The sequence below is a fragment of the Leucoraja erinacea genome, chromosome 6 (assembly GCF_028641065.1).
Source record: "Leucoraja erinacea ecotype New England chromosome 6, Leri_hhj_1, whole genome shotgun sequence".
In the NCBI taxonomy this organism is placed as follows: Eukaryota; Metazoa; Chordata; class Chondrichthyes; order Rajiformes; family Rajidae; genus Leucoraja; species Leucoraja erinaceus.
Window position 1 is genome coordinate 52,187,360 of NC_073382.1, and position 25,507 is coordinate 52,212,866.

Here is a 25,507-nt window from a genome sequence, read left to right on the forward strand (position 1 = left end):
TTGATACCTTCACATTTTCCCACATATTTTTAGTAAATTAAGAAAAAAGTCTTAATATTTCCATCTAAGAGGTAAAAAATGCATTATGAAGTAAATTTATTACAAAGGATGCATTTAGGAATATTCCTTTTAGATATTTTTTTCATTGCAGAGGAGAGAAAAATAAATTTAGGCAAGCAAACATAACTATCTTGCAAAAGTTCAGAAATTCATTAACTGCAGATACATTTGATAATTAGTGAAAATATGCATGATTCATGCTGTTCTTAAAAAATCAGAATACTTTGTTTAAACAAGCACAATTAATACAGTGATCCTTACAGATACTAAGGCAATGTTCAAAGAAGTTACAATTACAATTTTTTTCTTTAACAAAATCTGGAGGATCCTATGATAATGACATTACTATACTTAAATTAAGCAACATTAAAATCCAGTATGCTCAAGTATGTTAAACTTCACATATTTTGAGGGAGGTGAGGTATTAAAGCAAAGAATAATACATTTATAGTATTACATTAAAAATCTTGTACTTTTTGTTTCATTACAATACTAACACCAATGAAAAATACAAAATGAAAAGTATACAGCTTGCTTAAAAATAAGTTCTGGATAATTTGCGGACCATCAACTTAATTAATCAAAGATTGAGAAGAAAAAGTATGCATTAACTTTAAGATGATCTGCACAAATGACAAGCTGTTGCAATTAAATACAATATATACTTTTATATTTGTTGTGTTAATAAACACATTTTCATCTTGGTGATGCTCCTTTAATGACCTTCTTATACTACAATATTTTAACTATAAACTCATCATCTATTGCTTCTTAAACAGTAACATACATTTATGTGTACATATGCCATGGCAGGGATTAACAATGCTTAAAAAAAGTTATTAAATCTTCAAGCAGTCATTGTTCGTAAATATGGCACTGGTGTGATAATTCACAAAACTACCTGTTTATTATCCAGAAAGACACTTAGAAACAAATGTGTGGAGTCTACTGTACATTCACATGCACCAATAGCTAGTCTGCAAATCAGTAAGTAAGATTAATAATGTCATATAGTGCCAAACTGCTAATTACATTTAATGCTGAGAACAGATAACTCAGATTTTTTGACAGACAGTACGAGCTATTTGCGACTAAACTTGAAGAACAGATCTATCAAAACAAAAAGATATTTGCTCTAATTTATACATACTGAAGTACAATTTCAATAAACGTACACATCTATATTTGTTGGGATGCTAAAGTTACCAAATATATACCTAAATTCCATAAAATGCCATTAATGTGTGTAGTTATGTATATTCACAAATTATTTGATCAAAATACATTCTTCAACAATAAATATTGTTCGTAATTTTGTGCAAATCATGATTAAAGGATTTTAAATCAAAGGACTACAGAACTACAGATTACAACATTTCAAAGCAGAATGAGAGAGGAGCAGTGTATGAGCGTTTATGCATGTAAACATTGCAAAAGGTTTCTTCGAATGATTAAAATGTAACACTCCATGCTGCCACAATATGAGCAAATGTTTATGGAGACAATCTCCATTGTTCACGTGAATGTATAGCATGTGTAGTACTTTATACTGTTCCAAATAGAGAAGTATTATACTTAAAATAAAGCATGCATACAGTCACCATGGTCATTAGATATGCTGGTTGTGATCAATGCTGTGATTTAAATTCAGTTTCTTAAAATCAACTCACAGACTTGTACGGACGTGAGGCAGTGATATGACAAATGGAAGGATGATTACATATTCATCAGACTTTCTGAGGCTGCAAAATGAGGGCACAGGGTCATGTCCACGTTCTGAAGTTGCTTTATAATCCGCTTGTGGAACTTCTCTCGAACACGATTAAATTCCATTATGTCAAGAGGATCCTCTTCAATCCAGAATTTGTGAAACTCGTACATCAGGTAGCCTGCATGATCATAGGGAAAACAAGTATTTATCATCTTGAAAGTTAAAATGTGGACAGAACAGTAAACAATGCAATTTACAACAATGCACCTTGAATTATTCAGTGACTTAGATCTCTAAAATGAAAGCCAGGCAACTTGAAACATTTGATCTACTGAGTTGCAGGATGTGTTATATTAACAGGATAAGAAGAGGTCAAGCTTTCAGCAACTGTAGCAAGAGCATACTTTGGCAAGTTTAGTACTGGTGATTGAATAAATTGAAAATAATCTTACACTACAGTAAAAAAAGTATTGCATCAGGGTACGTGTTCGGACAATCTGGTTCTATAAATTACAGTATATCTGAACAGGGATTAGAGCATCCAGACTTTGCATATTTGGATCCAAACTCAAACAATAGATAAACAACAAACTATAACTGCTACTATATATTTATACCCAAGCTTTCAGGGAACATTAATGCTGGAAAACCAAAACAACATTTCAACAGCTATCACTTCACGAAAAGGATACTTAAGTTTATATGCGGAATCAACTTACAGAAGACTTTGTGGAATTGGACAAGGGATGGCGCCTCAGGAGCAACATTATACAAATGAGTTTTCAATGATCCATTTATAAGCAGAGAGTATGCAAGGTCAGTGATATTAATTCCCACTATAGCAAATGAAAACCTGTAAGTTAGAGAGCAATAAATGCACAGGTAAAAATGTGATTAAATTGAAATAATATGACAAAACTATTCAGCATATAGTTAATAAAATATATATATTTTGGTAGAATTTTCAAATGGATCTAATGGGGGCAGTAATGATGCAAAGGGCAAATTACCCGGTTATTTCTTCCTGTGAGGCAGTCCTTTGGGATCAAGGTGAACTTGCTTCCATTTATATTTTATGGGGTTTGAGATGGCTAATGATGTCAATGTGGGAATTGTAGACACTGCCACAAATATAACAGGACACCTAATGATATGGGTAGGCACAAAGCTGGGTGGCAGGGTGAACTGTGAGGAGGATACTATGTTGCAGGGTGACTTGGACACTTTGGGTGAGTGGGCAGATACATGGCAGATGCAGTTTAATGTGGATAAATGTGAGGTTATCCACTTTGGTGACAAAAACAGGAAGGCAGATTATTATCTGAATGGTGTCAAGTTGGGAAAAAGGGGAAGTACAGCGAGTTCAGCAGTCACTGAAAGTAAGCATTCAGGTACAGCAGGCAGTGAAGAAAGTGAATGGCATGTTGGCCTTCATATTGAGAGTAGTTGAGTATAGGAGCAAAGAGGTTCTTCTGCAGTTGTACAGGGCCCTAGTGAGACCACACCTGGAGTATGGTGTGCAGTTTTGGTCTCCAAATTTGAGGAAGGACATTCTTGCAATTGAGGGAGTGCAGCGAAGGTTTACAAGGTTAATTCCCGGGATGGTGGGACTGTCATATGTTGATAGAATTGAGCGGCTGGGTGAGTCTCCACTAGCCTCCACTGCCTTCTGAGGTAGAGAATTCAACAGATTGACAACTCTGTGTGAAAAAGCTTTTTCTCATCTCCGTTCTAAATGGCTTACCGCTTATTCTTAAACTGTTGCCCCCGGTTCTGGACTCTCCCAACATCGGGAACATGTTTCCTGCCTCTAGTGTGTCCAAACCCTTAATAATCTTATATGTTTCAATAAGATCCCCTCTCATCCTTCTAAATTCCATGTGGTAAAAATGGTAACCACAATATAAATATTGGGCTACTGGCAGTTCAGTACAAGATAGTGTGTTGGAAAGAACTGCAGATGCTGGTTTAAACTGAAGATAGACATAAAAAGCTGGAGTAACTCAGCGGGACATGCAGCATCTCTGGAGAGAAGGAATGGGTGATGTTTTGGGTCGAGATCCTTCTTCAGTCAGATGCTGCCTGTCCCGCTGAGTTACTCCAGCTTTTTGTGTCTACAGTATGATAGCTTTATTTTATATTAATGTTGCAGGAAAGAGATTACTTTTGTTAAGCAAAGGTTTATTGATGAATATATTACAAATATGAATTCTGTACACTTTCCTCATATTTACTTTGTATAATAAATCACTAATAATTATGAAAGTTAAATCCAAATTAATGCAGTTTTGAAATGCACTTTATTCCATCAGTGGATGAACAGAATAAAATGGTTATAATTAATGAACAATGGTTAAACTGTTGTCTTAATATATTCTGTCTTATATATTATGTTAGAAAAAAAACATTGCTTCTTTATTGTCCAGAGCAAATTTGTTTGAATTGCTTTAGTTCAGATACATAACAACATCATATGTTTAATACATTGAGCAATGGATTACTTCTTAACTGTTAACAAGTGAAATAGCTGCTGTATTACAAAGCAGGGCTTATATCTCAGAATAGCATTCACGGTTTCTAAATGCAAGCAGTCTCTTAAAAGACAAAACATGCAAATTATTTTGAGCTGAAGGAAGAAAATCACTCTCAGGTCAGATAGAAATGTATTTCTTTGACCAATCTTTCATTTTGAGGAGTGAGAGACCAACTTACTGATATGGTTACTTGTTTGAGATAAAATATCTACTTCTTTGAAGGGTGATGCTTTGTGTGAGCTCATTTAGTTTGGGAGGGCAAATGAGGGTTAGATATAGACAACGAAAGTTAGGGCTTCAGGGAATATTGAGGAACAGAGGGACCTTAGTGTACAACTCTTGGATCCAGGAAAATAAGGCATAGTAGATGATGTGGTGAAGAAAACATATGTGATACTTGCCTTCATTAACCAGGGTATAGTATACAAGGGTCAGGAGTTTTTAGTACAACTTTATAAAACACTTATTAGGTCATAGCTGGAGAACTGTGTGTAGATCATCACATTATAGGAAGGATGTGAAATAAATGCAAAGGAATTTCTCCAGAATGTGTCTTGGAAACAATGTATTTTAGTAATCAGGCAAGGCTGGATTGGCTATATGACTATAGATTTGTACGAGCGATCCCCTTGCGCCATGATATTTGGCATAGGGTGCAGGATCGTCTTGTAGAGTGGACATGTTCTGGTCCCACAGCAATGCTTGAGTGAATATAGTTTTAATATCACCCATATATTTGATGCAAATCAGCGATCTATTCCTACCTAGAACGAGATCATACCTGAGAAGCCAGCAAATTAAACAAATTGTAATTACCCAGCTAGTAAAATAAAGCATAGAAAAGGAATATGACCATTAAGACCAGAGTTCCTGAATGAGCGCTTGTTCAATAAAAAAACATAAAAAACGAATGGGCAGGACCTGATCCTGAAGGCCAGTGATAAATGGAACAAACAGCATGATAAGGGAGAGAATGTGTGCACCAAACCAATAGGGTGAACGGTCTCTCTCCCTCCTCAAGGTAAAAGACTGATTAAATAAATACATTTCTAGTTGACTTGAGAACAAAGTGCGCAAGTACTTCTGTTTCACAACAAATATTTAAATAAATCACAAAGATAGTTAACTTCCATATTTAAAAACATAGATAATATATGCAAGTGACAGCTTGAATATAATACTAATAAATTAATTTGTTTGATTTTAATAGTAAAATTATCCGTTTTAGTTTTTTATCTTTGTACCACTAGGCACATCCAAAAGATGAACACCCAACCAGCTCTTGAGCCTCTGTAGTTCTAAACAGTTATTCTTTTTGCAGATCATAAGCTATAATTCAGTTCACCTCGGACATGGACGTCATAATTCATGGTCAGGAACAGTGTAATTAGAATTATCAATGGCAGATTGCAAGTGAAATACTCACCCTATTGCCTGATCAAACTTTTTCTTTTCCAACTCCTTTTTATTCAATTTACTGTTTAAAGAAATTAAATAAAACAAATGAATTTCTTCTGATCAACGTTCTTGGTCATTTATGATAAGTTTGCACTGTTATTATATACTGTAACCACGTCAACTGGATTTTAGTCACAAACAACTGAACACTTTACAAAGTGAAAGATTGTGTCTGCATCCCAGATGAGATGAACTAAGGCAGCAAGGAAATCAATCCTAATAAAATGTAGTCTGCTTTTAGAATGTTTAATCCTTTTAAAGGAAAGTTCCAGTGGATATTAAAATCTGTATTGACAAATGATAAGAAATAACTGAAGTAAGTCATTTGGGCATTGCGTCTGCTCTGCCGTTCAATCCATTATGCCTGTACCAAAATCCAAGTCCAAGCTTATTGTTACGTGCACGAGTACAGTGAAGTACAGATACAATGAAAAATCTTGCTTGCAACCGCATCACAGGCACATGGCAAGACAAATGCACAAAATAAATTTATACAAAGATTCTAAAAAGAAGATGACACAAAAATCTAGATGCAAAAACACAATAACACAAAAAGAAAAAAATGTCCAAAGTAGTACAAGAGGTGGACCCTTGTGTTCTGTTGTCAAGATAGGATTATAGTTGTATAATTTGGTTCAAGAACCTGATGGCTGTAGCAAAGTAGCTGTTCCTGAACCTGGTGGTGCGGGACTTTACCTCCTGTCCAATGATAAGACACAAAATGCTGGAGTAACTCAGTGGGACAGTCAGCATCTCTGGAGAGAAGGAAAGAGCGTTGTTTCGGGTCAAGACCCTTCTCCTGTTCAATGACAGCAGTGAAAAGAGGGATTGGCTCGGATGGCAATTTTTTGAATTTTTCTCATTTTGTATATTAACTTTTCCAAAGTAACATAGTGTATATATATAACAACTATAGCACGGAAACAGGCCATCTCGGCCCTTCTAGTCCGTGCCAAACACTTACTTTCCCCTAGTCCCATCTACTTGCACTCAGACCATAACCCTCCATTCTCTTCTTGTCCATATACCTATCCAATTTATTTTTAAATGATAAAAACGAACCTGCCTTCACCACTTCCACTGGAAGCTCATTCCATACAGCTACCACTCTCCGAGTAAAGAAGTTCCCCCTCATGTTGCCCCTAAACTTTTGTCCCTTAATCCTTAAATCATGTCCTCTTGTTTGAATCTTCCCTACACTCAATGGAAAAAGCTTATCCACGTCAACTCTGTCTATCCCTCTCATAATTTTAAAGACCTCTATCTAATCCCCCCCTTAACCTTCTGCGCTCCAAAGAATAAAGACCTATCTTGTTCAACCTTTCTCTGTAACTTAGGTGCTGAAACCCAGGTAACATTCTAGTAAATCTCCTCTGTACTCTCTCTATTTTGTTGACATCTTTCCTATAATTTGGCGACCAGAATTGTACCCCATATTCCAGAATTGGCCTTACCAATGCCTTGTACAATTTTAACATTACATCCCAACTTCTATACTCAATGCTCTGATTTATTAAGGCCAACACACCAAAAGCTTTCTTTACCACCCTATATCTACATGAGATTCCACTTTCAGGGAACTGTTATTCCCAGATCCATCTGTTCACCTGCATTCTTCAATTCCCTACCATTTACCATGTAGTCCTATTTTGATTTGTCCTGTCAAGATGTAGCACCTCACACTTATCAGCATTAAACTCAATCTGCCATCTTTCAGCCCACTCTTCCAAATGGCCTAAATCTCTCTGTAGACTTTGAAAATCTACTTCATTATCCACAACACCACCTATCTTAGTATCATCTGCATACTTACTAATCCAATTCACACCACACCATCATCCAGGTCATTGATGTATATGACAAACAACAGTGGACCCAACACAGATCACTGAGGCACCCCACAAGTCACCGGCCTCCAACCTGACAAACAGTTATCCACCATTACTCTCTGGTATCTCCCATTCAGCCACTGTTGAATCCATCTTGCTACTCCACTATTAATACCCAACAATTGAACCTTCTTAACCAACTTTCCATGTGGAACCTTGTCAAAGGCCTTACTGAAGTCCATATAGACAACATCCACTGCTTCAAAAAATTCAAGAAGATTAGTCAAACATGACCTTCCAGGCACAAATCCATGTTGACTGTTCCTAATCAGACCCTGTTTATCCAGATGATTATATATATTATCTCTGTATCCTTTCCATTAATTTGCCCACCACTGACATCAAACTAATAGGATTTTAAATGCTAGGTTTACTCTTAGAACCCTTTTTAAACAATGGAACAACATGTGCAGTACGCCAATCCTCCGGCACCATTCCCATTTCTAATGACATTTGAAATATTTCTGTCATAGTCCCTGCTATTTCTACACTAACTTCCCTCAATGTCCTAGGGAATATTCTGTCAAGAACTGGAGACTTATCCACTTTTATATTTTTCAAAAGTGTCAGTACTTCCTCTTCTTTGATCCTCATTGTCTCCATAGCTACGCTACTTGTTTCCCTTACCTCACATAATTAAATACTCTTCTCCTTGGTGAATACCAAAGAAAAGAAATTGTTCAATATCTCCCCCATCTCTTTTGGCTCTGCAGATAGCTGTCCACTCTGACTCTCTAATGGACCAATTTTATCCCTCGTTATCCTTTTGCTATTAATATAGCTGTAGAAACCATTTGGATTTACTTTCACCTTACTTGCCAAAGCAACCTCATATCTTCTTTTAGCTTTTCTAATTTATTTCTTAAGATTCTTTTTACATTCTTTATACTCGTCAAGCACCTCATTTACTCCATGCTGCCTATAATTATTGTAGATCTCTCTCTTTTTCCGAACCAAGTGTCCAATTTCCCTTGAAAACCATGGCTCTTTCCAATAATTACTCTTTCCTTTCAACCGAACAGGGACATAAAGATTCTGTACTCTTAAAATTTCACCTTTAAATGCCCTCCATTTCTCTACTACATTCCTCGCATAAAACAAAATGTCCCACTTCACTCCTTTTACATCCTTTTGCATCTCCTCAAAGTTAGCCTTTCTCCAATCAAAAATCTCAACCCTTGGTCCAGTTCTGACCATCTCCATAATTATATTGAAACTAATGGTATTGTGATCACTGGACCCGAAGTGCTCCCCAACACATACCTCCATCAACTGACCCGTCTCATTTCGTAACAGGAGGTCCAGCACTGCCCCTTCTCTAGTAGGTACCTCTATGTATTGCTGCAAAAAACTATCCTGCACACATTTTACAAACTCCAAACCATCCAGCCCTTTTACAGAATATGTTTCCCAGTCTTTGTGTGGAAAATTGAAATCTCCCACAATCACTACCTTGTGCTTACTACTAATATCTGCTATCTCCTTACATATTTGCTCTTCCAATTCTCGCTCCCCATTAGGCGGTCTATAATACACCCCTATAAGTGTTGCTACACCTATCCCATTTCTCTGTTCCACCCAAATAGCCTCCCAAGACGAGCCCTCTAATCTATCCTGCCAAAGAATAACCCTTTCTGGTTTAAGCCCTCCCTTCACCACCTCCAGTTTAAATTCCATTTGGAATATTTTGGAGGACCAAGAAACCAAGAAGAACCAAGAAAGCACTGCTGTAATATCTTCCCTAACAAGCAATGCAACACCTCCACCTCTTGCCCCTCCAATTCTATCACACCTGAAGCAACAAAATCCTGGAATATTTAGTTTCCAATCACAGCCCTCCTGCAACCATGTTTCACTAATCGCCACAACATCATACTTCCAGGTGTCAATCCAGGCTCTAAGATCGTCCACCTTTCTTACAATGTTCCTAGCATTAAAATATATACATTTAAAAAACCCACCGCCTCTTATTCTCTGTTTATTATCTTTTTCTTCTTTCTCCCCTACATGTTGGGTCTGAGTGCTTCCCTTCTCTGCCTCCTGCCTCACACAATGTCTACCAGCTTTCTCTATTTGAGTCCCTCCCCCCCAACCGTTCTAGTTTAAAGTCACACCAGTAGCCTTTGCAAATCTCCCCGCCAGGATATTGGTTCCCATCGGGTTCAAGTGCAACCCGTCCTTTTTGTACAGGTCACACCTTCCCCAAAAGAGGTCCCAATGATCCAGAAACTTGAATCCCTGCCCTCCGCACCAGTCCCTCAGCCATGCATTTATCCTCCACCTCACTCCATTCCTACTCGCACTGTCGCGTGGCACAGGCAGTAATCTTGAGATTGTTACTTTTGCGGTCCTTCTCCTTAACCCTCTTCCTAACTCCCTAAATTCTCCTTTCAGGACTTCTCTTTTTCTACCTATGTCATTGGTACCTATATGTACCATGACCTCTGGCTCCTCTCCCTCCCATTTCAGTTCTTGAAATGTTTCTGAAAGCCAGTGATATGCCTAGCTGCATGGGTCAACTTGTTGTTTGTATTGGTCGGGTCAGGGGCCAGCTCCGGGACCGTAACTCTGTAAGTACAGTAAAACACCTGCAACTTTTGCGGTGCTGGTCTATTACTATTCCAACAAACCTAGAATTGACTTTTTGATTTAAAATGTATTCTAATATATTTTTCCAGTGAATCAGTTAAGGTTCATATAGATAATTCATTAAAGAACAGAATACAGGATCAGTTTTCATTCGAAGATTGCCTTACATGCTTAACCCGAACTGAGTGTGAAGGATGGCTTCTCTTACCCGATGCATCTATCAGACTTTTTTTTTTTTTTTTTTTTTTTTTTTTTTTTTTTATATTTTATTTTATTAGAAGTAAGCACAGTCATATGGCACCAAAGTGCTTAATATATATTTTCATAATACATTTTATGTACAACTTCTGTTACATTGAAAAAAGATGAGAATAAGAAAAAGAGGTTAGATAGTAAAGGATAGAAAAATGTGAAATATATAGTGTGTGAAGAAAGAAAACGAGTAAATGAAGAAAGTTGAGAGAGAAAATAGTGAAAAGAAAAGGAGATCATTATTTATAGTCTTGACCAACCCTCGTCCAGTCCTGAAACAGTTATTTTTTACAATTGTGTTACACCATATGATTCCAAAAAAACGACGAATGGAGACCAACTCGTTATGAATTGGTCTGATTTATCCATTAGGAGGAATCGCATTTCCTCAAGATGAGCAGTGTCCAACATACTTGCAATCCACATTTTAAGCGTTGGTATTGATGTACCCTTCCAAAATTTAAGTATTAATTTTTTTGCTATTATTAAACCATAATTAAGGAATAGATTTTGAGATGTGTTCAATTTATTCCCATCTTCCATTACACCAAATATAATCATTTCAGTATTAGGTTCCATTCTTGTCTTGAATAATTTTGTAAGTATTTCAAAAATATCATTCCAAAATCTATAAAGTTTTATGCAGGAAACTAAGGAGTGTGTTATAGTTGCCTTTTGGGCTAGACATTTATCACAAGTGGCGGATATATTTGGATAAAATTTGTTCAATCTTGTTTTTGAATAATATAATCTATGTACAATTTTAAATTGTATTAGATTATGTCTTACATTAATTGAACATTTGTGAATATATATCAGGTATTTTTCCCATTTAACCTTCGTAATTTTTATCATTAATTCCCGTTCCCACTCTTCTCTAAGTACCTCTGTCGATGGTAGGTCTATATTTAGAATACTATTATATAAATAGGATATTAATTTTTGTGAGTCAGCTTCAATATTCATTGCTTCTTCCAATAAGTCAGGAGTTACTTTTTGATATCCTTGTATATATTTTTTCACAAAGTCGCAAATCTGAAGATATTTAAAATATTGATTGTTTTTCAATTTAAATTTTAATTGTAGTTGTTGGAATGATAGTAGGTTTCCTGTTTCGTACATATCCCTGATCCTTCTAATTCCGAGACTTTCCCATTGGTTATATGTCTTATCAATAAGAGATGGTTTAAATAAAGGGTTATTCGCAATTGGCATTAACAGTGATAGATTTCTTAATTTTAAAGATAATTTTATTTGTTTCCAAATTCTTATTGTACCATATATAATTGGGTTCTTCTTATATATTGTGTTATTCAGTTTTTTGGGGGAAAAGAGGATCGTTCCTATATTACAAGGATGACAATCCTCCTTCTCCATTTTTATCCATTCTGTCTGTTGTGTAGAACTATCCAACCAATAAATCATATTCTTAATATGCACTGCCCAGTAATAATACATAAAATTCGGAAGTGAAAGTCCCCCGACCTCTTTTGGTTTACATAAGTGTTTTTTTGTGATTCTATGTGATTTATAGTCCCAAATATAATTTGTAATGTTAGAGTCTAATTTTTTAAAAAAATATTTTGGTATATATACCGGTATAGACTGAAATAGGTATAGTAATTGTGGTAGGAAGATCATTTTTATTGCATTTATTCTACCTAATAATGATAAGGGAAGTGTTTTCCAAAATTTAATCTGTGTATTAAGTTTATTTAATAAAGGTATGAAATTAGCATTGAATAATGCTTTATATTTTCTAGTAATCTGAATACCCAAATATTTAAATTTTTCTGTTGCGATTTTAAAGGGGAACTTCAGTAAGTGTGTAGGTTCTTGAGGTTTTAATGTCATGATTTCGCTTTTGTTCCAGTTTATTCTATATCCAGAAAAAGACCCAAATTCCTCTATTAAGTTTAATAAATTTGGTATGCTCGTTTGTGACTTTGTAATATATAAAAGTATATCGTCTGCATATAATGAGATTTTATTCTTTGAGTCCCTGGTATTATAGCCCTGAATATTCGGATGAATTCTTATACTTTCAGCCAGAGGTTCTATCATAAGGGCAAATAGCAGGGGTGATAGTGCACATCCCTGCCTATTACCCCTTGATAGTTGAAATTTTTGAGATAACATGTTATTAGTTAAAATTCTTGCCATCGGTTTATCATATAATAATTTTACCCATGTTATAAAATTCTCTCCCATGTTAAATTTTTGTAGTACTTTATATAAATATTGCCACTCTACCTGATCAAATGCTTTCTCTGCATCCAAAGAAATAATTGATATATCTTCTTCCTCTACTTTATGCGAGTACATTATATTAAACAGACGTCTCAGATTATTAAATGAGTATCTTTTAGGTATAAACCCCGTTTGATCAGGGTTTATCAGTTTACTAATATATTTGCTTAATCTACTTGCTAAAATCTTTGCTAAAATTTTCTGATCTGTATTTAAAAGTGATATAGCTCTGTACGAGCCCGGATCTTCTAAATCTTTATCTTTTTTTGGAATAAGCGTAATAGTTGATTCTGTTAGTGTTTCAGGTAGTTTGTTTTCTTTAAAAGCATGGGAGTATAAATTAAATAAATAAGGGGCCGTTATCTCCTGAAATTTTTTATAAAATTCATTATTAAAACCATCTGGTCCCGGTGTCTTACCATTTTTCAGCGATTTTATTGTTTCACTTATTTCTTTGATTGTAATTTGAGCTCCTAGTTCCTCTTGTTCCAAAGGGTCCAGTATTGGAAGATTACAGTTATCTAGAAATGTTTTTATTTTACTATCTTCTATTTTAATTTTAGATGTATATAAGTTTTGGTAAAATTGGGCAAATCTATTATTAATATCTTTAGGTAATATTAGTAATTCGCCTTTCTCTGATTTAATTTTGGTTATAGTATTTTCCCTTTCTTGTTTTTTCAATTGGCGAGCTAAAAGTTTATGTGGCTTGTCACCAAACTCAAAATGTTCCTGTTTTGTAATTTGGAATAGTCTTATTACTCTTGCCGATAAAATTCGATTAATTCGATTAACATCTATCAGACTTGATAAACCAGACATTTACCTGACCATACTTGATAAAAATGATCTGTATTACAATAATCACAGTTCAAAAAATACATAATTGGCTACAAAGAATTTCAGGAAAGTTTTGAGATTCTCCCTACATTCATGCACATTCTATTGTCAGCAACTACTTGCCTTACTGCATCCTAGTTGATGATAAGTACCAAAACCTTCATTCTGGTGAAAAAGAGAGTTTAACCTCCTAGCTTTTACAATGTTCATTCTGAATCAGTGAGCCTGATTTAATTATCATAAATTCCTTATAGCAGATTATTTCGAAAGGGAATCTGGTAGATTTGTCCTCCCCCCTAGTTTTGAACAGTAGGCTATATTAAGTTATTCCATTTGATTTCTAATCATAAACTTCTTAAAAACACATCTCATTTGCCTATAGAAACATAGAAAAATAGGTGCTGGAGTAGGCCATTCGGCCCTTCGAGCCTGCACCGTCATTCAATATGATCATGGCTGATTATCCAACAGTATCCTGTACCTGCCTTCTATCCATACCCGCTGATCTCTTTAGCCACAAGGGCCACATCTAACTCCCTCTTAAATATGGCCAATTCATCTTGTATCTTGTCTTGTGAACTGGCCTCAACTACCTTCTGTGGCAGAGAGTTCCAGAGATTCACCACTCTCTGTGTGAAAAATGCTTTTCTCATCTCGGTCCTAAAGGATTTCCCATTTATCCTTAAACTGTGACCCCTTGTCCTGGACTTCCCCTACATCGGGAACAATCTTTCTGCATCTAGCCTGTCCAACCCCTTAAGAATTTTGTAAGTTTCTATAAGAGTCCCCCCTCAATCTCCTAAATTCTAGCGAGTACAAGCCGTGTCTATCCAGTCTTTCTTCATATGAAAGTACTGACATCCCAGGAATCAGTCTGGTGAACCTTCTCTGCACTCCCTCTATGGCAAGAATGTCTTTCCTCGGATTTGGAGACCAAAACTGTACGCAATACTCCAGGTGTGGTCTCACCAAGACCCTGTACATCTGCAGTAGAACCTCCCTGCTCCTATACTCAAATGCTTTTGCTATGAATGCTAACATATTATTCGCTTTCTTCGCCTGCTGCACCTGCATGCCTACTTTCAATGACTGGTGTACCATGACACCCAGGTCTCGTTGTATCTCCCCTTTTCCTAATCGGCCACCATTTAGATAATAGTATACTTTCCTGTTTTTGCCCCCAAAGTAGATAACCTCACATGTATCCACATAATACTGCATCTGCCATGCATTTGCCTACTCACCCAGCCTATCCAAGTCACCTTACAGCCTCCTAGCATCCTCCTCACAGCTAACACTGCTCCCCAGCTTCGTGTCATCCACAAACTTGGAGATGTTGCATTCAATTCCCTCGTCCAAATCATTAATAGCTGGGGTCCCAGCACTGAGCCTTGCGGTACTCCACTAGTCACTGCCTGCCATTCTGAAAATGACCCGTTTACTGCTACTCTTTGCTTCCTGTTTGCAAGCCAGTTCTCTATCCACATCAATACTGAACCCCCAATACATAGAAACATAGAAATTAGGTGCAGGAGTAGACCATTCGGCCCTTCGAGCCTGCACCACCATTCAATATGATCATGGCAATTATTTATTATGCAAAAGAATATGTGTGTTATGATTGTGTTTGGTTGTTTTGTTGTTTGTCTTTTGCACAAAAAATCCGCGAGCATTGCCACTTTCATTTCACTGCACATCTCGTATGTGTATGTGACAAATAAACTTGACTTGACTTGACTTGGCTGATCATCCAACTCAGTATCCCGTACCTGCCTTCTCTCCATACCCCCTGATCCCCTTAGCCACAAGGGTCACATCTAACTCCCTCTTAAATATAGCCAATGAACTGGCCTCAACTACCCTCTGTGGCAGAGAGTTCCAGAGATTCACCACTCTCTGTGTGAAAAAAAGTTCTTCTCATCTCGGTTTTAAAGGATTTCCCCCTTATCCTTAAGCTGTGACCCCTTGTCCTGGACTTCCCTAACATCGGGAACAATCTTCCTGCATCTAGCCTGTCCAACCCCTTAAGAATTTTGTAAGTTTCTATAAGATCCCCTCTCAATCTCCTAAATTCTAGAGAGTATTAACCAAGTCTATCCAGTCTTTCTTCATAAGACAGTCCTGACATCCCAGGAATCAGTCTGGCGAACCGTCTCTGCACTCCCTCTATGGCAATAATGTCCTTCCTCAGATTTGGAGACCAAAACTGTACGCAATACTCCAGGTGTGGTCTCACCAAGACCTGTACAACTGCAGTAGAACCTCCCTGCTCCTATACTCAACAATGAAAGCTACCCATTCGCTTTCTTTACTGCCTGCTGCACCTGCATGCCTACCTTCAATGACTGGTGTACCATGACACCCAGGTCTCGCTGCATCTCCCCCTTTCCCAATCGGCCACCATTTAGATAATACCGTGTGCTTTAACATCAATACTGAACCCCCAATACCTTGTTCTTTGAAAGACCAGAGTGAATTCATCCTCCCATAATGTTGTTCTAAAGAACTTAGTTAACTTTCACCTGGTATTGATGGAAATCATAATTTAGATTAGGTGCCACTTCAGCCCAATCAACTCCCTCTAGATATCTTTGAGTCGTATCATAACCATGATTGGCTTATTATGTGTAAAAGTAGAAAATGTTACAGATGAAAAGTTACGGACCTGAAATGTTAATTCTATTTCTCACTCCATGTCCGCTGCCTGGCCATTTGAATACCTCCAACATTTTCTCAATTTATTTCAGATTTCCAGGATTTGCTTTTTTTTGCCTGGTTATTTCTATTCTTCAAGGGGTTGTAGCATTCGATGAGGAGCAAATTAATATTACTGAGCATGTTTTCCTATACTTTCTTTTATACTACACTCTTCCTTACACTGAGAATGAGTTCTTTCCAGACAGAATTTAATGTGTGGTCCTTTTTCCTGCTAAATATTCATGGTCAGACTGCAATAACATTCAAAGCAGGATCGGAGCATGACAAGGTTCCCCGAGGTTGAAAAACTGAAAACGGGAAAGTACTATATTCCCCAGAGGGCTTGAGAAATAGAATAACACGACATCCTCAAGAGTGAGGGGGAGCAGCCGGAGGTTGTTGTGCATGTTAGCACGAATGATAGAAGTTGGAAGAGGAAGGAGGTTCTGCAACAAGATTTTATGGAATTGGGCAGGACTGAAAAGCAGGACCTACAGGGTAGTGATCTCAGGATTGCTTCCAGTGCCTCGTGCTAATGAAGGCAAGAATAGGAAGATAGAGGATATGAATGTATGGCTGAGGAGTTGGTGCATGGGGCAGGGATTCAGATTTCTGGATCATTGGGATCTCTTCCAGGGCAGGGGTGACCTGTAGAAAAGGGTTGGGTTGCACCTAAATTGGAGGGGGACCAACATCCTTGTGGGAAGGTTTGCTAATGTTACACGGGAGGGTTTAAACTAGATGGACAGGGGGGTGGGATCTCGTGCTGGACACAGGAGAGGCTAGACGTTGGTATGGAGGGTGGTGTGGGAAAGATTAATGGACAGAATAGGCAAAAAGCCAGAGAGTGAGTATGAAGGGTTGGTTTAAACAGCAGGTATTTTTAATGCAAGGGGCTTGACGGGTAAGGCAGATGAACTTAGGGCATGGCTAGGTACGAGCAACTGGGACTTTGTAGCCATGACTGAAACCTGGTTAAGGGAGGGGCAGGACTGGCAGCTCAATGTTGCGGGGTACAGGAGCTTCAGGAGAGATGGGGGTGAGGAAAAAAGAGGAGGGGGAGTTGCATTGTTGGTTAAAGATGATGTCACGGCTGTGTTCAGAGGTGACATTACGGACGGTTTGTCTAGTGAGGCTATATGGGTAGAGCTGAGGAACAAGAAAGGGATGATCACCTTGTTTGGGGTGTACTACAGACCCCTGAATAGTCAACGGGAGTTAGGAGAGCAAATATGCCGGGAGATTGCAGACGGCTGCAGGTCAAATAAGGTTGTTGCAGGGGATTTCAATTTTCTCAATATAGACTGGGAAAATCATAGCGTGAAAGGGTTTAGATGGGGTGCAATTCCTTAAAAGTGTTCAGGAGAGTTTTCTTAAACAGTATGTGGAGGCCCCCACACATGAGAGGGCAACGCTGGATCTAGTATTGGGAAATTGGGAAGGGCAAGTTAAAGAAGTGTGTGTGGAGGAGCCTTTTGGGGCAAGTGACCACAGTTCGATTAGGTTTACGATAGTTATGGATCGTGAGGGAGAGGGTCCACGTGTTAAAATGCTCAACTAGGGTAAGGCCAACTTTGAGGGTATGAGTGAATGTCTAGCTCAAGTTGACTGGAGCAGGTTATTTGAGGGGAAAGGAACATTGGCCACGTGGGATGTTTTTAAAAGTGTACGGAAGAGAGCTCAGGATGTGTTAGAGTGAAGGCAAAGCAGGCAAACGTAAGGAAGCTTGGCTGATGAGGGAAATTGAGACGTTAGTCAAAAACAAGAAGGATGTATGGGACAGGTATAGGCAGCTGGGATCAAGTGTATCCCTGGAGGAGTTGCGGGAACTAAGGAGCAAACTAATAAAGGAGATCAGAAGGGCAAATAGGGGCCAGGAGATAGCTCTGGTGGGTAGCATAAAAGATAATCCCAAAATATTTTATAAATACATAAGGAGGAAAAGGGTAACTGGAGAGAGAGTGGGACCTCTCAGGAATAAAAGTGGTCACCTCTGTGTGGAGCCACAGGAGATGGGCAAGGTCTTCAATGAGTATTTCTCCTTTGTGTTTATCGAGGAGAAAGACAGTTGGATGGAGGAAATTGGAGCAGTGACTGGAATTGTCATGAGAGCAGTCAGGGTTACCGTCAAGGAAATACTGAAGGTACTGTCGTGTTTGAAGGTAGACAAATCTCCGGGGCCTAATCAGATATATCCAAGGACATTGCAGGAAACTAGAGAGGAAATTGCATGAGCCCTGGTTGAAATTTATGAGTCGTCCTTAAATACAGGAGTGGTGCCAGAGGATTGGAGGGTGGCAAATGTTGTGCCTCTTTTCAAGAAGGGAAAATGCTGGGAACTATAGGCCGGTGAACTTAACATCTGTAGTTGGTAAGTTACTGGAGAGTATTCTGAGGGAGAGGATATACAGAGATATTCAGAGATCGCTGAATGGATAACAAATAGGCTCCCTGAAAGGAAGCAGAGGGTGATGGTAGAAGGTTGCTTTTCAGAGTGGGAGGCCTGTGACTAGTCGTGTGCCACAGAGTTTGGTGCTGGGCCCGTTACTGTTTGTCATCTAGATCAATGACTTGGATGAGAACATACAAGGCAAGATGAGCAAGTTTGCTGATGATACAAATGTTAGTAGTCTTGCAGATGGTGAAGTTGGTTGTGAAGGATTGCTGCAGGATCGATTGGCCAGGTGGGCGGAAGACTGGTTCTTCTTCTTCTTGCTTATGGCGTGCACAGCCTAAAGTTGTACGACAACTTGTTCCATTTGATCTTATTTGATTGTGCACGCCGGGTTGATTGCATTCGTCGAAACAGGGCGGACCACATGAAGGTTGCAATCTCCCACCCCGGAGGAATGGTTGATGGAATTTAATACAGAGAAGTGTGAGGTGTTGCGTTTTGGGATGTCAAACAAGGGCAGGACCTACACAGTAAATGGTAGGCCTCTGGGTAGTGTTGTTGAGCAGAAGGATCTAGGAGTACGTGCATGGTTCCTTGAAGGTCGAGTCGCAGGTAGATAAGGTGGTCAAAAAAGCTTTTGGCACTTTGGCCTTCATCAGTCAGAGTATTGAGTATAGAAGTTGGGAGGTCATGTTGTAGTTGTATAAAATGTTGGTGAGAACACATTTAGAATATTGTGTTCAGTTCTAGGCACCATGTTATAGGAAAGATATTGTCAAGCTTGAAAGGGTTCAGAGAAGATTGACGAGGATGTTGCCAGGACTAGATGGTGTGAGCTATAGGGAGAGGTTCAGTAGGCTGGTTCTCTATTCCATTAAGCGCAGTAGGATGAGGGAGATCTTATAGAGGTATACAAAATCATGAGAGGAATAGATCGGGTAGATGCACAGAGTCTTTTACCCAGAGTAGGGAATCGAGGACCAGAGGACATAGGTTCAAGGTGAAGGGCAAAAGATTTAAGGTAATTCAAGATCTCTCCCGAGTTTAAAAAAAATCAAACTCGTGGTAAGCACGTAGAATGTACGTAGCGGGTACGTCGGAGCTCAGGACGTCTCGTAACGTTAACGGCAGGTACTCGGGAAACGCGGTAAGCTCGTGAAGACTCGTGAAGATTTTTCAACATGTTTAAAAAATGTCCACGAGAGCCCCGAGTACCTACGAGCGGCTATTACCGTAATTCTCCGAGTTCGAATCAGGGGAAACTAGGGAGAACTCTTGAATTAGCTCGTCCAGTGGGACAGGCTCTTAAATAGGAATCCGAGGGGTAACGTTTTCATACAGAGGGTGGTGGGTGTATGGAACAAGCTGTCAGAGGAGGTTGTTGAAGCTGGGACTATCCCATCACTTAAGAAACAGTTGGACAAGTACATGGATAGGAAAGGTTTGGAGGGTTATGGACCAAGCGCAGACAAGTGGGACTAGGGTAACTGGGACATTGTTGGCCGGTGTGGGCGAGTAGGGCCGAAGGGCCTGTTTCCACACTGTATCACTCTATGACTAGCACCTTTTATAACGATTGATTAATGAAAATGCTTATTAAACAATGTGCTTAATTAGAATTAGAATTACTTTATTAATCCCCTTATTCAGGGGAAATTCAGATGTCCTTGCAGCACACTAATAAAAACATAGCATTCAAGAAGTTTAACATTAAAACATAAAACCATCCCCCCACAGTAATTCCCACTGTGGGGGAAGGCACAAAGTCCAATCCCCATCCTCTTGTCCAACCAGATTCGGGCCTATTGAGCTATTAATATAAAGATTCGTATGAATTAAAATAAAATACGATTAAAAAGTACCTTACATCTTCCTTAGTTAGTTCCCTAAAAGAAAAGGATGAAAGTAAAATAATATAATGCTGAACTAAGATGGCATTGGTACTTATAATAAAAGTAAATATAATGCACAGGATGGAAATGAGGTGACAATAACTTACATGAAAAGTGTGTAACTGGTGTCTGTCATTGCACAGATATTTTACTGCACCGAAGCAAATGTTCCACAAGGTAAAATTGACCTTATATGTACAAATGTATATAAAGAGATTCCCTTCTTCGCTCTCCTGCCATGAAGAAGGGTGGAGATTGTGAAGTGATTGACATTCGATTGGGGATGGATGGGTGGGAGGTGCAGAGGAACGGAAGACCACCGGTGAGGAGAAAGGCTATGTTAGTCAATCAAAGAGATGACTGGGGCAGGAGGAGCTTGAGGATACTGATGGGAAGAGGAGTGGGATGGCCCAATAATTAACAATCTAAAGTTAAAGAACAAAACTACCTCTGCAGAAAATTGATTCTACGGACTTCCTGTTATGGCTCTATTACTAAAGCAGGTTTCAACCCTCCGGTTTGGACCTGTTTCAGTTATTGAGTCCCTCAATATACATGGTCAAACTATTAACAACAAAATAAGACATATTGGCGTAAGTAAAAGCCTGCTGCTTTTCCAACTGTTCATTCATGTTAAATTCTGAAAGGGAAAAATGTAATTGTACAGGTCCCTGCTCTGAATTTCTGCTATTAAAATAAAGTTTCAGAAGAAATAGTGCAATCACAGTTTTCAAAATATCATTTAATGTCATGACACAAGCCCCCCATCCACCCCGATGTCCTTTGCATGTACAAGTGCACAACCTTTTATCCGGAGTTCCGGAAACCGAAAAACTCCGAAAACCGGCCATTTTTTCCAGGATGTCGTCTGCACACCAAAGCTCGCGTTTGGCGCCAAACTTGACCCGAAACGACCCACAGTCAACCCAGGTCTGTACTACTGTAGCGGCTGCCTCCTCCCCGGAGACCAGGGAGACACTTAAACATCTGTAAATCATTGCTTAAATGTTAGTCAATTAGTTTGGAGGGCTTTTATGTGAAGGGGGGGGGGTGAAGGGGGGGGGGGGGGGGGGGTGAAGGGGTAAACTTTAATTCTTAGTCCCCTACCTGGTCGGAGAGGCGGGGAGCGGTCAATGCCTTACCGGGTCGCCGTGCAGTAAGCTCCGCAGCGCTGTGGCCGCCAACTCCCAGCTGGGGCTGCGGGCGTCCGGCCGCGGGCAGCGCCGGTTGTAGCTCCGACCCTGGCAACTCTACTCCTGGCTGCGCGGCGCTCCAAATCCACCGCCGCCCGCGGCCGGATGCCCGCAGCCCCAGCTCCGCGAATGTTGGGAGTTGGCGGCGTCGCAGCGCTGGGATACCAGCGGGGAGCGGGCAATGCCTTACCGGGTCGCCGTGCGGTAAGCTCCGGAGCGCTGTGGCCGCCGACTCCCAACATTCAAGGAGCTGGGGCTGCGGGCGGCGCTGGATTTGGAGCGCGCCGCGCAGCCAGGGGTAGAGTTTCCGGGGTCGGAGCTACAACCGGCGCCGCCCGCAGCCGGACGGAGCCCCCAGCTCCACGATGTTGGGAGTCGCCGACCAGGTAGGGGACTAAGAATTAAAGTTTCCCCCTTCACCCCACCCCACCACCACCACATAAAATCCCTCCAAACTAACTGACTAACATTTATGCAATGATTTACAATGATTCCCCAGTCTCCGGGGAGGAGGCAGCCGCTCCAGACTTTTCAAGCCGCCCGCGCTACCTACCTAATCTACGCTAAAAATCTTCCATTCGGAAATCCGAAAATGTCCGAAATCCGACAAGTGTCTGGTCCCAAGGCTTTCGGATAAAAGGTTGTGCACCTGTATGTGCAAGTTGTACACATTGAAGTGCGCCGGTGTAAACTTTGGAGAATGGTTACTTAAAAAGAAATCTGTCACTGATCATCTAACACTGATGTGCACACCACATTTTTCTTGGTCTTCACTTGTTAAGTAGGTTTGTTTAAAGTAGGAAACCTGCAGGAGCAATTCTTTGTGATTCAGTTCATGCCTATGTTTTATTTTATCAATATGAGCACTTTCAGCAGTTAAGGGTGCCAATATTATGTTGGTGCGGTCATTGAATGCCTGAGGAATATAAATACGAGAGAAATAATCCTTCTATTGCTGTTCAGTGGTGGAATCAATTTAACTTTTCCATGCAATGTCTGAAACAGAAACTTGCATTGTTTAATCGCTCACCTCCAAATTAGATCTTCCGATCCTCAACTGCTCATTTTCAGTTGCTGATACAGGTGCACAACCTTTTAACCGACGATCCAAATAACGAAAACCTCCGAATAGCGACATTTTTTCGGTCCTTGAAGAAAGGTCCTTGAAAACGTTCACCGAGGGCGACCCGCAGAGGTGACAGCGGAACCTCCGGTCGGTCCTCGAAGAAAGGGGAACTAAATCCCCATTCATAAAAGAGGTGAGGGTATATTGCGCGGGAGGGTTAATAATTGACAATATGCTGCTACCTGCCCGCTGAGTTAAAAAGTTCCCACGGTAGACACGATACACAGTGGATCGTGAGTCTTGCGTGGGAATTTATTAACTCAGCATGCAGGCAGCAGCAAATTGTCGCTCCCTTCAGCTTCACCCCACCTACACCCCTCTGCTTCCCGGCCATGTGTGTGACCCCTTCCCTCCCCTCTCCAGCTCCCCGCTCATAGCACCGGCGCGGGGGCTTTGCACTGTCTTCACGTCGGTGATTCTAGCAGCGCAGTGCAGTCACCGGAGACGTCAGGACCAACGGGACACCGACCCCCAGGCCCACCGCAAGCACGGAGATCCCAGAGACCCACAGCCAGCAGCAGCCCAGCCCCATTCCAACTCCAGAGGAAAACTGCAAACTGGCCGGAGACGTCAGGACCACCAGAAGCCGCTCCCCGATGGGCCGCTACGGCGACAAGTGGCAGTTCGCCCACAGCCCGAGCTGCGCCCTCTCATCGGGACACCGACCCCCAGGCCCACTGCAAGCACGGAGATCCCAGATCAGCAACTCCAGCCCAGCCCCGTTCCAACTTCAGAGGAACACGCAGTGTATGGGCAGAAGCTGATAGTGTGGAAGGTACTTCTTGTTCTTGGGGTCGCGCAGCTCGGGCTGTGGGCGAACTGCCACTTGTCGCCGTAGCGGCCCATCGGGGAGCGGATTCCTCTGGAGTTGGAGGGGGAGGGGGGTATTGTGCTGTTTGATCGCCCCCTACTATCCCAGGGACAGGGAGACAGGACGTTCACCGAGGGCGGCCCGCAGAGGTGACAGCGGAACCTCCGGTCGGTCCTCGAAGAAAGGGGAACTAAATCCCCATTCATAAAAGAGAAGGTGAGAGTATATTGCGCGGGAGGGTTAATAATTGACAATCTGCTGCTACCTGCCCGCTGAGTTAAAAAGTTCCCACGGTAGACACGATACACAGTGTATCGTGAGTCTTGCGTGGGAACTTTTAAACTCAGCGTGCAGGCAGCAGCAGATTGTCGCTCCCTTCAGTTTCACCCCACCTACACCCCTCTGCTTCCCGGCCATGTGTGTGACCCCTTCCCTCCCCTCTCCAGCTCCCCGCTCATTGCACCAGCGTGGGGGCTTTGTACTGTCTTCACGACGGCGATGGCTGCAGGTCAGTGCAGTCACCGGAGACGTCAGGACCAATTGGACGTCGACCACCAGGCCCACCGCAAGCACAGAGATCCCAGAGACCCACAGCCAGCAGCAGCCCAGCCCAGCCCCGCTCCAACTTCTTCTGCCGGGATCAAGGCGCAAACTCGCGACCTTGCGGATATGAGCCGAGCACTCTACCACTGAGCCAGCCATTAAAATCTGCACAAAAAAATTTCCATTCCAAAGACCGACAAATTCTGAATTACGAAAGGTGTCTGGTCCCAAGGCTTTCGGATAAAAGGTTGTGCACCTGTACTTCATATTTAAAAAAAAATATTTTTATGTTACTTTTCAGTAAGATGTCACAATAGACTAGTTAGGAGTAAAATTGGAGGTGACCTTCAATGCTATCACATTCGTGAGGCGGAGAATTCTATGCTGTGTTTTAAGTGTAATGTAGCAGTTGTAGTGAGGATTTGTATTGTTATAGATAATAAGTATAATTCCAGTTCTGGAGCAAAAAAAGTTTCCTAATTGAAATTTGATCCAGATGCAATGACAACATTCTAAATAAAGAATTTTGACTGAATATGGTCCACTTACCTATATTTTGGCTGGTGAGAATCAAAAAGAACCCGGCGTGCAGTTGCATTATCATGTTCTGCAAAAAATCTGAACAGAAAAGGAAGATGACATTGTGTTTTATTCGCAAAGGAGACACAAACACACAAAGGAGCAGATGGGGAACAATAGAAAAGACAATGTGTAAGGCCTGCTCACAATGTATACTTACACCAAGTTATACAACCCCAACATCCCCATTCCTCTGAAGTCTGTCTTTGGGTCATCACCTTGGAAACCTATTTCACACCACTGCCTACTAATTCGGCCATCCAACGTTACATCAGGGCGAAGGGAGGTCCACAGCTGACAGAAAGCAGAGAGAAAAAAAATCTGTTGAAATTATAATAGGTAAATAATTAGAATTCAAATGCAATCTCCAATCATCAATGGGATTAATGTATGTAATAGTTTTGAATAAAATGGGTCAGTGCAGTGCAGCTGCTGTTGTTAAAATAGACATTGTTCCTTTTAGGAACTGATGAGGGAACAGGAAACCGTGGTAATACACTGGAGCATTGAAACCTAGAAAACTGAGGAATGCACTCTGATTCAGAAATTATTCTTATTTCTTCTGTCTCCATGACCAAACCAGTTGCCTCCTGGATTGATGACTGACTGGCAGAATCCCAGATGGGAAGGCCACAGCTGGGGACAATTCAGGATTTCAGGACACTTCAAAAAAAACGTGGTGATGATG

The 25,507-nt window shown here is 40.5% G+C and overlaps 1 protein-coding gene across 2 annotated transcripts in view; it reads right to left on the reverse strand.

The window, feature by feature from the left end:
- Positions 1-263: 263 nt before the first annotated feature.
- The window catches only part of elmod1 (ELMO/CED-12 domain containing 1), a 38,021-nt gene continuing 12,777 nt past the window's right edge, over positions 264-25,507 (reverse strand). Inside the window, exons 6-11 of one of the 2 annotated variants that reach the window (XM_055637036.1) lie at positions 24,980-25,113; positions 24,790-24,858; positions 20,538-20,561; positions 5,732-5,782; positions 2,491-2,624; positions 264-1,949 (exon numbers count right to left, since the gene is read on the reverse strand). In XM_055637036.1, the coding sequence (XP_055493011.1) occupies positions 1,777-1,949; positions 2,491-2,624; positions 5,732-5,782; positions 20,538-20,561; positions 24,790-24,858; positions 24,980-25,113 (585 nt within the window). In that variant the 3' untranslated portion in view covers positions 264-1,776. The remainder of the gene's footprint in view (positions 1,950-2,490; positions 2,625-5,731; positions 5,783-20,537; positions 20,562-24,789; positions 24,859-24,979; positions 25,114-25,507) is intronic. The other variant, XM_055637037.1, reaches the window with a different exon arrangement.